Genomic DNA, 12,875 nt, shown 5'->3' with positions numbered 1-12,875 from the left:
TCTTTAGCCCCCGGTGTGGCCACATGCCTAAGCCTGGGTAAGGAGAGTGAGGGGGAGTGCTGTGTCGGCTTCTGCATCTGCCCACAGCCTCGATGGCAGCAGCTCTGGCAGCCACCTTGGACCACGAGGTAACAATGAGGAAGGAAGTGCATGCTGAAGATGAGGGCAGTCTGGGGGGTGGTGGGGGCCCCAAGCCACCCTGGGCTACCACCTCTGCACTGCTTCCCCGTAAGGGAGAAGTAAGTCTCTACCGTACTGTTCTGATTTTCTCTACCACAGGCCACAGAGTCACCCTCCGGAGAGATTATTTTTATCTCCAACACATATATATAAAGAAACATGCTCAGGAGGTGAAGGACATGCCCAAGTGGCAGGGCTGGGGTCTGAATCCCGTCCAAACAGAAGACAGTGACACCCGCCTCTGAGAGCTGCTGGAGGGGTCACAGGGCGCTGCACAGGAAGCCCGTGACCTGGGCCGGTCTGGAGGTGCCTGGTCGGTGGCCCGGCGTCACTGTCGCTCCAGACCCCCAGCGGGTGGCTGAGGCCGAGCCACCCCAAGGCCCATGTCTGACCCAGGCCACCGCCCCCTGGGCCGACAGTATCCGGACGGGGCAGACCCTTCTGGACACACAGGAATCCAGCCAGTCCCTCCTCCCCAGCATGAAAGTCCAGCCACTCCTGCAGAAAAGAACTCAGGTTTATTTGTGGTAGAAACCGTGGTCTGAAAAAAACCTATTGGCAAATGTACAGTTTGCGTCTGTTTGGGGTCCCCACCAGCTGCGGGACCCCCAGATCCCTGACCCGCATGCGTCGGGCTCCTAAGTGTTCACAGCTAATCTCAGGCCCCAGGTCCGAAGCCCCGCCAGAGGGCGTCCCATCTCCTGCTGCAACCACCCGCGTCCCAAGCCTGTGCCCGGCCCTCCTCCCCTGCTGCTTCCTGCAGTGCAAAACCTAACCCAACCAAGACAAGCTCCCTAACACACAAAAACAAAGCAAAACAGTCACAAGAACCAGGGTTCTAAATTAGGTTTTCTCAGTGTCCTTCGTTATCACGATGCCTTGTTTCATGACCTCAAATATACATTATTTTCTTGCTATTATAAAATCTCTTCCTTATTATCCACAGATATATACTGGGAGTTTTGGAGGAAATAACTACCAACCTGTTTTTCCCTTAAAAAGCAAACGAGCCAAACCAAAACCAAAACGAAACGAAACAAGACCCTATAACAACATCAGTAACAGAAACCAAAGCTCTTCCGACAACCGTAAACACGAAAGGCGCTGGCCGGCTGGTTTTCTCCCCTCCCATCCCGGGCTCACAGCTGGGCCAGCTGTGCCGAGGTCACGTGCAAAGTGCTGGGTGCACCCTGACAAGGATTTGGGTCTGCTCTCTCCGTGGAAAATCCTTCCTTCCCCCGCTTTGCCCACCGCCCCCAAATACAGTTCTGTGACCCTCATTTCCCAAAAGCCTTTGCTGGCTGCCTTGTCTCTCCTGCCTGCACACGCCCTCTCAGACCCCTCCCCGTCTCCTCCCCACGCCAGGAGGCTGCCGTGTTGAGCTGATGCTGGAGATCTCAAGGCTGACCTCAGAGGAGCCCCAGGGTGCAGTGCGGCCACCAGCGCCCACCCCGGCAGGGGCCAGCCTTGGCAACGCCCGACCTCACGCAGCTGACCGAAGGGAAAGGGGGACCCGCGAAGCCCACGCTGCACCCGTAGCTTTGGCACGGAACTCGGAGGGGACAGCGTCACTGGGTCTCAGGCGGCATCCGGGCGGAGAGAAGAGGGTCCGGCCAAGCCAGCCAGAGGTCAAGGGCCAGGCGGGGTGTGGAGGGCAAGCTCGGGGGTGGAGCTTCCCCAAGAGCACTGACTGACTTCAGGCTGTGGCCGCAGGCCCTGTTTCGTGGGCTGCAAGAGCCCTTGGAAGGAAGACTTGCAGAGGGCTAGAACCGACATCTGTGCAAAGGCTGGGAAGACCCTCAGGGACCCCCCTGCAGGACGCGGGACACCCAGAGAGCCCGCCTGCTTGGGGGTGGTGGCGGGGGGCCTCCTTCTGGAGAGGAAAGTGAACAGCAGAGACCAGGCCAGCAGAAAGCCCCGTCTGCTTCCTGCCCACGGGAGGGCTGGCGAACCATGTATCCACCTGGCAGCAGGACAGGACAGACACACACCAAGGGCTCAGGGCAAAGGACAGTACCACTGACTGGGGAGCGGGGTCGGCAGCTTCAAGGTTCCTAAGGCTCCCTCCCGAGAGAGCGGCCACCCCAGGGTCTCTGCACACCCCCGGTGCAGAGGGACAGCAGGAAGCCGGGGGGCCGCACAGGCCCTGGCGATGCTCCCTCCCTCTGTCCCCGAGCACAGCAGCCTGGCTCTGGGCCCTTCCGCCTCCCCCTGGGAGCAGCAGGGCGGAGGGTCCAGAGGCTGAGCGGAAGGGACCAAGGGGAAGGTCCCCAGCCCTCCCTGGGACAGCATATGCCATTCAAACCTAAGCTCCTGCAGGCCATCTCGACAGGACAAGGGCAAGGTGAGCTCTGGCCTCAGCTGTCACCCAGAGCCTGGCTCGGGACGCCACAGGCGCTCCCTCTACTCGGCACTCTGGTGGTGGCAGCCAAGCAGGGCTGGCCCAGATCTCCTGTATGTACAAGTGGCGTACCCAGGACAGGCCACCAAGGGCAGGCTGATGGTGGGACGGATCACATGTAGGGTTCTGAACACCCTCCCCATCCCCATGGGCTGTTGAAGACTGGAAGGTTGGCGGGCATTTCCCCTCTGAGTCTCAGAGCTGGAGACAGGCTTCAGCACCGGAGTGACTCTTCCAAGAAAATCGGCGAGTCCTGTCCACGTCCTTGCTGTCACTGGATGCCCTCTTCTTCTACGTACGTTGAAGGAAACCAGCCGATCTGAGAAAGATGACAGACTCACGTTAAGAGTGTGTGAAGGGTGAGGGCAAGTGGAGGTCTGTGGAGGTGGGCGATTCTTTAAGAGACTGGCGTCCTAAGGCAGGCCCACCCCCAAGAGAGGCCCTGGAGAAGAGGCAGAGAGCCTAGCGGAGCCGAGGCCCAGGAGCAGGGGTGACCCTGAAATGCACCAGCCCAGAGCAGTTCAAGGCGACCTGCCCGCCAGCAAACAATTAAATCCTCTCTGGAGGAAAATAACATCATCCAGAGCCTCTGTGGTCTTTTATACGCAAGCTCGGCATTTAATCAGGAACAAGTGACAGAAACTAAGAGAAAATGCAGACAGTAGAAACCAGTCTACAGGTCATCCAGATACTGGGGTCATCCATCAGGAAACGTAAGTGACTCTAACCTGTCTGTTTCAGAAAACTGATGAAAAAGCAGGAAAATTTCCCAGAGAACTGAAATCGGAAATCAAATGGAAATCCTAGAACTGAAAAATATAATGACTGAAGTGAAGAGCAGATTAGACAAAGCAGAAAAGAAGACTAATACACTGGAAGAGAAGTCAGTAAAAAGTAATGAGATGGAAAACCAGAGAAAATGGATGAAACACACATAAAAATATTATGTGGGCCACGGTGAACAAGATCTACCATCCATGTGAACAGATCCCCAGGAGAAGAGAGAGAAAATGGAGCAGGTGCACTATCTGAAGAAATGTCCAAAACTGATGTAGGACATCAAACCACACATTCAAAAAAATCTCTGCAAATCTCCAACAGAATGAATACAGAGAAAACCATACATAGGCACAGTATAGTAAAACTGATGAAAAACAAAGACTCTTTTCCCATGGAGCCCAATGGGGAGTAGTGCAGACACTTCCTCCAAAGGAATCACCATAAGAATGCTGATGGACTGTTCTACAGAAATGATGGAAGCCTGGTGACAATGGAATGACATCCTCGAAGTGCTGAAATAAAAGATCTGTCAGCCTAGACCTCTAAACCCAGTAAAACATACCCTTCAAAGATGAACTCAATAAAATGGCTCACAAAAAGGAAGCAGGTCTCATTGGAGAGATGACGGATTGCTGGGGGAGAATGACCAAGTGGAGAAGAGAAAGCTTTTCCTTACAGTAGAACACCCACTAATAAGTGTATAAAAAAAGATAGAAAATCACTATTCTCCACCATGATAGAAATAACTGAATAGGCAAAATTCATCAAGGAGTGATAAGACTAGTAGGTGAAAGTTTGATGAGGAACAGCCCGTTTATCTGATTTCAAAGTACTACCCTGCACGTTACTCATCAATTACAGTAAATTCAGAGTGGAGAAACTTGGCAGGCACCACCTTAACCAAGTGATCAGAGTTAATGTCACAATAATGGGGCAAACAATAAACTTCTTGAAAGGACCCTACAGCCACTGAAAAAGAGAAAACATCCCCATTGTGGTGTTCCCACCAAAAAATACCACCTCAGTCTAATCACGAAGAAATATCAAAGAAACCTAAATTGAGGGATAGTCTACAAAAATAACTGGCCCATACTCTCCACATTGTCAAAGTCACGTAAGACAGAGAAAAGCTGAAGAACTGTCCCAGGTTAAAGAGAGTTGAGGGTCATGGCAAGTAAATGCAATTCATGATCTAGGACCAGGGGAAAATAACTAGAGAAGACACTATTGGGACAGTTGTGAAGTCTGAATATGGACTGGGGAGTAGATAATTATAGCAAAGGGAAATGTCCTTGATCTTAAGAAATATACACTACAGTTCTTTAAGGGTAAAGCGCTATGATTTCTGCAATTGATTTCCAAATGGTTTAGAGAAAAATAAGTGTACACACACACACACTTACAGAGAGAGAGAGAGAGAGAGAATGCAAATGAGAAACCAAATGAACAAACCATTCTTAATTGGTAAATTTGGGCATATGGGGGTTTTTGTAGGACTGTGACTTTTCTTTAAATTTGAAATTATATCAAAACAAATTACAAATATTTTATAATGAAAGCATTTAAAAAAGTGAAAGAAAGATGTGTTCGGATCCAACAAAAACTGAGAATCTATACGTAGCAGACTTGCACTAAAAATCATACTAAGAGGGAACTTCAAGCACCAGGAATGTGGTTTTGATTGTGTGTATAACAATGCAGAAAGAAATGAGGAACCCTGGGAAAGGTAAAGAGGTAAGTCGAAATGAAAATTAACTGCTTAAAACAAAAACAATGTCTTACGGGGTTAAAAAATGTCAAATTAAGAAACATGACAACACCTGCCCAAAAGTTGGAAGGAAAATGAATACAGTCAAAGGGCGTCAGGTCCTTGCATTGTCTGGTAAGTAGTGAAAGTACTAATTTAAGGTGGTCTGTCAGAAATCAAAGTGTACATTGAACCTCTATGGTAACCACTTAAGTAACAGGAAAAGAATGTGTAACTAACAAACTAAGCAAGGGGGGTGAGAAGTGGAATAGAAAAATTGATTAATCCGAAAGTTGGAAAGAAAGGACAACAAAGAAAGAATAGATGTGAAAAATAGAAAATAAACAGATGATGCATTTAAATCTAAATATCTCAGTAATTACATTAAATGTAAATGGACTACGTATACTAATCAAAACGTCAAGACTGTCACCTCAGACTGGCTTGTAAAAGTCCATTTATAATAAGATTTTATCATCTAACTATCTTAAATATAAGAATACAGCAAAGCTGAAAGTAATACAAGAAAGAAGAAAGTATGCCATGCAAAACACTAATCCCCTCAAAAAGCTGGTGTCTCTCAAACAGCGGGAAAAGCAGACTTCACAGCAAGAAGAACTGCGACATTTCATAACAGGGTTAAAGTATCAGCAACAGGAATATCTAGCAACACTCTAAACCAGTGGTTCTAAAACTGAACGCTGCATCAAAATCACCTGGGAAACTGGCTGACATCATGACTGGGGTGAGGGCCCAGCTCCAGGCGCCTCTTGGCACTTTTGAGAGCTAGCAGTCCCAGCCCTCTAGGTGGACTGCCTAGGACTCAGAGGCCTCACACTTCTGAAGGGCTGTCAGATGGAAAAAGGATCAGACCCAAGGGCCTCCAAGGTAGAGGCAGACCAGTTCCTTCCACCCAGCAATGGAATGGTAAGTGACGGGAGCCAAGTCTGTGGGCAGCTGCAGCCCCTGCAAAAACTGGACGTTTCCTAATCGGTGCTTTGTGGAGCCCAGGCACCCTGTCGGGTGACTGCCAATGGAACTGGTCAAAGCCAGGGGGTCCAGACAGGGTACCAGGATAAGGAGCCGTGGGGTTTCAGAGTCGCAGGCTGGCTGGGGGCACTGTGTGTCCCCTCCCATCTCACCAAGGTGTAAATGGGGTCTTATGGAATGGCAGGAGCCCTGTGAGGACATCCCGACCCTACTCTCAGTCCTGCAGGCTCCCGGCCTGCAAAGAGGGTTGGGCACGTGCAAGGGACTTAAAGACAGCACCCAACATCTGTCCTATGCCGTTTCCACAACGGACCGTAGAATAGGACCAAGCACAGATACAGCGTCAGACAGGCCGGGGTCCAGATCTGAGCCAGGAAGTCGCTTCCTCACTGTGACCTTGGCTCACAGAAACTGGGGACACCCAACCTCCTGGGCGCAGTCAGAGGGCACGGGGTCGGGGCAAGGTGGTGCTGCGGTGCCAGCCTGCCGGAGCCCCACCTTCCCGAGCACCGCAGGGAGGCGGAGCCCCCGTGGGGCCCAGGACCCAGGGCCGGTCCCACTCACCCGGCCGTTGGTCTCGCCCTTCCACCAGCCCTGGTCCCCACCGATGCGGCTGTAGATCTTCACCACGTCGCCTTCTCGCAGCGAGAGCTCCCGCAGGTCCCGGGCAGCGAAGTTGTACCTGGCCACGGCCGTGCCGATGACGCGGGGCGTAAACACTGCTGGGGGGAGACGGGCGGCGTCACACAGCTGCCAGGCGGGGCCGCCAGGGCTGAGGATCCTTCGGGCCGAGCTGGGTCTCTCTCCCGGGGCCCAGCCCTGTGCCCACAGAGGAGCCCGTGGAGCAGAAAGGCTCTGGCGGGACAGACCAGGCTCCAATCCCAGGGCCCCTCGCTCCTCTGTGGGCGCCCCAACCTGTGGGCACGTGGCCCACCCGAGCTCCACCGTGATTGAGTCAGAGCCTCACCGCCCCACTGGGGGCCGTCACGGGCGGCGAGCGTGCCCACGGGGATACGAGCGGGTGTCGGTGCTCTGTCACAGCTCCCTCGGGGCCTTCCCCCGTGTGCCCAGGGCCTGGGCATCACATGGCCAGTGGACAGCTGAGTGCCTGCTGCCCAGCTCCCAGCCTGCAGTCTGACAAAGTGCCTGGAATTGGACCCCAGGGCACTGCTGCCCGACTTCCCTCGTGTCCCCAACTCCAAAGCCCAAACGAAACCGGAAAGCCGGTTGGGCCAGCTTGGCCCGGGACCCAGGAGTCCTGACGGACAGATGACAATGGCCCGTGACGGGAGGGGCAGCACATGCGGCTGCTGCGGAGGGCTCTGCCTCTGGCAGTAGAGGGCCGTGCGGTCAAGGCCAGTCGAGACCTGTCCCCCTGCACCCAAGCCCCACAGGTCCTCCTTAGTGTCGCCGAGTGGGGCCCGCCCCGGGTCTACTCCCACCTTCACCCCGAGGGGGTCGCCCAGCTGTTTGCTGCTGCCAGACGCAAAGCTCCCGGGGAGCAACGGGGGACAGTGGGTGATGAGCTGGAGAGGGGTCGTGGGGGTGAGCATGGCAGGGGTGAGGGCAGCGCCAGGCCAGACTGTGTCTGCAGGAGCCGCGGCAGCCCCGCCCCCCGCGCCCCCGCCGCTCCCCTCTGCACACACCCGCCCCGCCCCGCCCCGCCCAGGCTGCGGGCAGCTGCGGACACTTTCAGGCCGGGGCCGTGGCCCGCCAGGCAGCTGGTGGCAGGCCGGGCCCCCCACGCCCCGAGCAGCAGCGGTACCTGGCCAGAAGGGCACGGAGGAGCCCTGAGAAGCAAGGCTGAAGCCCTGAGGACTGAGAAAAGAAAAGTTGTAGGAAGCGCAGGAAGCTGCAAAGAGGCGAGAGAGACTGTGAAAGGGGGGCCGGGGAGCATCCACACGCCGTCCCAGACGCGGTCCCAGGCGGCGGGGAGGGGGCCCAGGCCCCGCCCAGGGCACCAGGAGGGCAGCGGAACGGCGCGGGCCCTGGCTCCACCTCCTGCACCTGTTTCCTGGGCCACCTCCTCCCAGTGGGCGGGCTCACGCGAGGATACAGGAAACTATTCGCGCAGATCACAGCCCCTCGCCCGGCACACAGTAGGTGCTCACTAAAGGCCCGTCGTTCCTCTCCTGGCCTGCTCTGCCCCAGTGGGACCCGAGGTCCTGCGGGCCCCTGCAGCTGGAGGAAGTGGGGTGGCTGGCTCGGAGACAGAGCCCTGGGCCGGATGCCAAACACCCTGGGCCCAGCCTGCCCCTGCCCCCAGCTGGCTCCCATCTGCGCTATGGAGCCCCATCTGCAAACAGAGGTACTGGCTCTGGCTCCCTCTAGCTGGGGTCCCTGGGCGGGGCGGGGGGGGGGATGCTGGGGCACAGGGATGGATTTGAGGACAGAAGGGACCTGCCCTGTTCCCTCCCCACTCTGACCTCCAGGCAGAGGTATCGAAACTTGGAGCAGCAATTCATAGCTGGCACCCCCCACCTGTCACATGGGGCCGCCCTGGCACCCTGGCTCAGGAGGGTGCTGGTGAAGGGCTGCGGGGCCTGGGCCACTGCTCCCCGGGGTGGGAATAGGGAAGGGGCTCCTGGCCGAGGTCAGTGTAGCCCACCAGAAGCCTTCCGCGCACGGGCGTTACCTGGGGACCGGCTGGAGGCCCTAGAGGCCACGCGTTCCCGTGACTTGTAGGGGTACTTGAGCGTGGTGTCCAACTGCTTGAAGCTCTCCTTGAGCGAGTGGCACTGGTAGTACTCTACCAACTCCTGCAAGACGCACACACTCACTGCTACCTCCGCCTCCAGGCAGTCCTCCCAGACGCCCTGCCCTCCCTCTCCCACCTCCCCAGGTTCTCACAGGGGACTCATCTCCTTGACCCCTGAAAACACCCCTCCTCCTCGCTGCCCCTCCTAGAACCCAAACTGGGGGCAGGGTGGTCAGTATCGCAAACTTTTGATCCTGCAATTTCTCTCCCAAAAGTTTCTAAGGGAAGAGTCAGGGAAGAAGGCCGGGATTGATGGACACAAATGCTCCCTGCGACACTCTTCGTAATGGAGAAACACTTGAAACGCCCACAAGTGCCTCGAGAAAATCCCAGCATATCCATGTGACCGAATGCCACGCGGCTACAGTGGGGCAGGAAGAGGGTGGTGCCCCTGGTGAGCATTCATTGTGTTGAGAGGTAAACTAAGAGTTGGGTCCAGTGTGGCCAGGGGCTTTGTTTGAAAAAAGAACCTATAAACCACACCTAGGCTCTACTTAGAGGCGGTGGGGGCTCACCCTGAGACGAGAACATCAGGTTTGGGGGCAGACTGTGGATACTCTCTGTTTTACTGGGTGTGTTTCTGCGGCCGCAGTGGGCAGTCTAAGAGCCCAAATGCTCCAGTTAGATGTTCTCCGTGCACGGAACAAGCGTAATTTAGCAAAGAAACACCAGGTCCAACTTTAAAATCATTTTAAGAAGGACTATGCCTCTCGCGGCTTTCTGGCTGGGCTGGGACAGCTGGGGGTAGGGGCGTTGGAAGCGGATGGGCTGTGATGCTGGTGGCCCTACTGTGTCCACCACGGGGTTTGGGGGACAGAAGCCTGACTCGGGGGCCTGCGACGAGGCCCTCCCTGTCCCAAGGTGCCCTACAATCCAGTTTCCCTGGATCTTTCCCACACTGGGAAGACTCTCCTCCCCGGGGAGACGGGGGCCCCTGCTGGGCTCTCCCCCTCTGCAAGCCCGGCCCGCAGGAGTGGGTGCAGGGGGCCCCTCCTCCTCGGTGTGGCTGCAGTGGGGGACCTGGGCCCTCCTACCCCCCTCGGGGATGGGCCGGCTGGAGCTGCGGGATCACGTACTGAGAGGCTTTCAAATTTCTTGGCTTCGGTGATGTGCACCCAGCTGTCCTTCTCCACCACCTTGATGTGTTTCACCTCGTCATTGAATCTGGGCAGAGCACACGGGAGCGCCGGTCACTACGCGAGCCACACGGCCCCCGGCCCCCCAGGGGTCCAGGCTTATTGTATGTTTGCTGAGCGAAGACCCCGGCCCTCGGCCCACACCTCCTGCTCCTATGGCTGCAACCTCTCTCCCCGCCCCGGCCGGGGCCTGTCTCCTACCGCTTGTCCATCCATCCATCACGCCACCCGTCTGAAGCCCAAACTCCCGGGTCAGCCAAGGCCTCAGGCCCCGAAGCTCCCCTCCTCTCCCCCATCCAGCGCCGCTGTGATGTCCTGCCCCGGATTCCACCTGTTCTCTGCACTGGGGATGTCCCCCTCCCCATTCCCCCATCACCTGGTGAGGCTTTCACAGCATGGTTTGTAAGTCAGAGGTCTGACCTTGGCCTGTGAGGCCCGAAGGGAGCACCCTCACCCCAGCTGGCCCGAGGAGCTCTTCCTCAGACACGCCAGGCACAAGCCTGCCATGCCCTGGCACTGGCTGTCCCCTCAGCCCCGAATGCTCACCCTCCTGCCACCCTCACGACCCTGCCTGGTGTCCAGGTCTCAGTTCAAATGTGGCCTCACTGGAGAGCGTGCACCCCTTGCCTCCGAATCACAAAGCCACACAACGACATCACAAGTAAAGAAAACGACACGCCAATATCCCCTATGACGACGGAGGCACGAATCCTCAACGCACTCTCTCCACAGGCACATCTGTACACACCAACGTATAAAGAGGCCTTTACACCACGACCAAATGGGACACTCCAGGAGTGCAAGGCTGGTTTAACATCCGGAAACCAGTTAATGGAATAAACAGTTGTTAAATAAGCAAACGCCCAGCTGGCCAGCCTCCTCTCCCGTGGGGCCCTGGAGAACACCCACCACTCTGTTTCTCCTGGATTCAAAGTGAGCCGAGTGTGTGCAGCCCCACCCCGGCTCCTTGGACAAGACCCGTCTGAGCCCCACTCCAGAATCCTGCGGGCCAGGCACCCAGAAGGTGCTCCACGAATTCCTATCAGGCGAGAGACGTCTCTGCCACTTCACTGCTTGGTGCTCCCAGTCTCTGCCACAGGCCTGCCGGCACGCCTCACGCGCCACTGATCTCCCAGGGCCCTACTGAGACTCTCACTGCGGGAGGCCCCACCTGCACCGGGTCACACACCTTACGATGCTCCCACCACCCACGGCGGATACAGCTGATCTCTGCTTGAGAGCAAGTCCTATGTACCAGGTGACCCAGGTTGTGCCCAGCTGACATTCACTAGACATCTGTCACTTTCAAGGCTGCAGGTGTCCTTTGGTTTTTGTATTTTAGAAAAGCCAGCGCATTTGTTTCAGGCCCAAACGTTAGTGGGGCCTCTTGGAAAGCCCGTGGGGACCGTCGCAGTTTGTCTACCTAGGTGGGGGTCTCGTCCTCAGTTCTGGCTCCTCCTAGCTGCCCAGATCCCGACCCCTCCAGCTCTTCCACCCCAGGGGTCCTCCAACAGCCATTCTGTACAGTGGGACCCTGTCCCGGATGACCAGGGCATGACCACCTGCAGCCTCCCAGTAACGCAGGAAGGGGATGGGGGTACGTTCACGCACGTGTACACGCGCAGGCACGCGGGCCGGCAGCACGTGCTCAGGCCGGGACCCGCGCCCTGCTGCTGGGGCGCTCGTGCCCTCGGCCCCCACTGGGCACAGATGCAGCGGAAGCTGAGGCAGGGGGCGGGAGAACAAAAGCTGAGATGGAAAGATGGGCGTGGGCTGTGTGCTCAGGACCTGGGTGCGGCCCACTGAGCCCGGCTCCCGTCTGCCCCTAACGGCCAGAGGCGCTCCTGCATCTCCTACCGAGAGGGCCTCTCTGCTCCCTCGCGTTGACTTCTGTGACTCGATACCAGAAGCACCCAGGCGGTGACTCTGTGGCCGTCCGGTGGCCCGGTCGCTGGGCCTGCCCCACCCCCCACCCAGCACCCACCCAGCAGACCCCGAGGGGGCCTTCCCTGGATACAGGTCACCCTGCTGGGGGCTCTTGACCCCATCAAGGTCACGGCAAACCAGAACCCTCTATTCACCGGCCTGAGACTCCTGTCCAGTGTGTGTCCTATGCCGATGGTGACCAATGACCAATCAGATTCTGTCTCTTGAAGAGGAGACAGAAGACCCACAAGGGGGCAGAGTCTGAGCGGGGTGACCCCAGCCCAAAGGCCACGGGCTGGAGCCCCGAGCTGGCAGCAGCGTGACTGCCCGTGTTCTCCAAGGCCACCTGCGGGGCCGCTGGAAGTCCCTGACCTCTCACCACAGGCCTGTCCCCATCCCTGAGCTCCTCTGGCCCCCACCACCTGAAAAACGCCAGACCGAGCCGACGGGGCGGCTTCGGGCAAGGCCGACGGCAGGCCGGGATCACTCACGCTTGTCCCGGGCCAGGTGCATTGTGCAGACCCGCTGACGCCCTTGCATCTCAAAAGTGCCCTGGCGTGGGCAACGCATCCCAAGGCCACACCCAACAAGCCCAGAATCCGGAGGGGATGTGGGCTCCTTGGCTCGGAACGGCATGAGGGCAGGGGTCTCTCTGAGCCCCAGCCTCCACGTACTTGATGCTTATGGCAAAGCGCTCGGCCTCGGCCGGCCGCTCCCTGATTAGGTAGGTCCCGCTGGCGTGGGATTTGAGCAGGTTGTCGGTCTGCTGCCGTTCCATGTTGCCGGCAAACCTGGAGCAGAGGGGGAAACGGGGGCTGTTCACTGACTCGGCTCTAATCTGCCGAAGAGCCTATTGGGACGTGAGGCCACGCCCCCAGGAGGAGGGGCGAGCAGTGGGCGGGGTCTGGAGGAGACGCGCGGGGCTGGGCATCCGCGTGCCCGCTCACAGCCCGCACA

General features: G+C 57.2%; 1 protein-coding gene across 3 annotated transcripts in view; it reads right to left on the bottom strand.

Annotated features, from left to right (window-relative positions):
- Positions 1 to 2,852: 2,852 nt before the first annotated feature.
- Positions 2,853 to 12,875, bottom strand: part of VAV2 (vav guanine nucleotide exchange factor 2) — a 176,324-nt gene continuing 166,301 nt past the window's right edge. For 2 of the 3 annotated variants that reach the window (XM_065879820.1, XM_065879821.1), the window contains 6 exons: positions 12,593 to 12,709; positions 9,933 to 10,020; positions 8,734 to 8,857; positions 7,864 to 7,950; positions 6,663 to 6,817; positions 2,853 to 2,900 (listed from right to left, as the gene is read on the bottom strand). In XM_065879820.1, coding sequence (XP_065735892.1) covers positions 2,853 to 2,900; positions 6,663 to 6,817; positions 7,864 to 7,950; positions 8,734 to 8,857; positions 9,933 to 10,020; positions 12,593 to 12,709 — 619 coding nt within the window. The remainder of the gene's footprint in view (positions 2,901 to 6,662; positions 6,818 to 7,863; positions 7,951 to 8,733; positions 8,858 to 9,932; positions 10,021 to 12,592; positions 12,710 to 12,875) is intronic. The other variant, XM_065879822.1, reaches the window with a different exon arrangement.

Source organism: Phocoena phocoena, chromosome 6 (assembly GCF_963924675.1).
Source record: "Phocoena phocoena chromosome 6, mPhoPho1.1, whole genome shotgun sequence".
Classification (NCBI taxonomy): domain Eukaryota; kingdom Metazoa; phylum Chordata; class Mammalia; order Artiodactyla; family Phocoenidae; genus Phocoena; species Phocoena phocoena.
The sequence above is the reverse complement of the archived record's forward strand: the minus strand, read 5'-3'. Positions and strand labels throughout refer to the sequence as shown.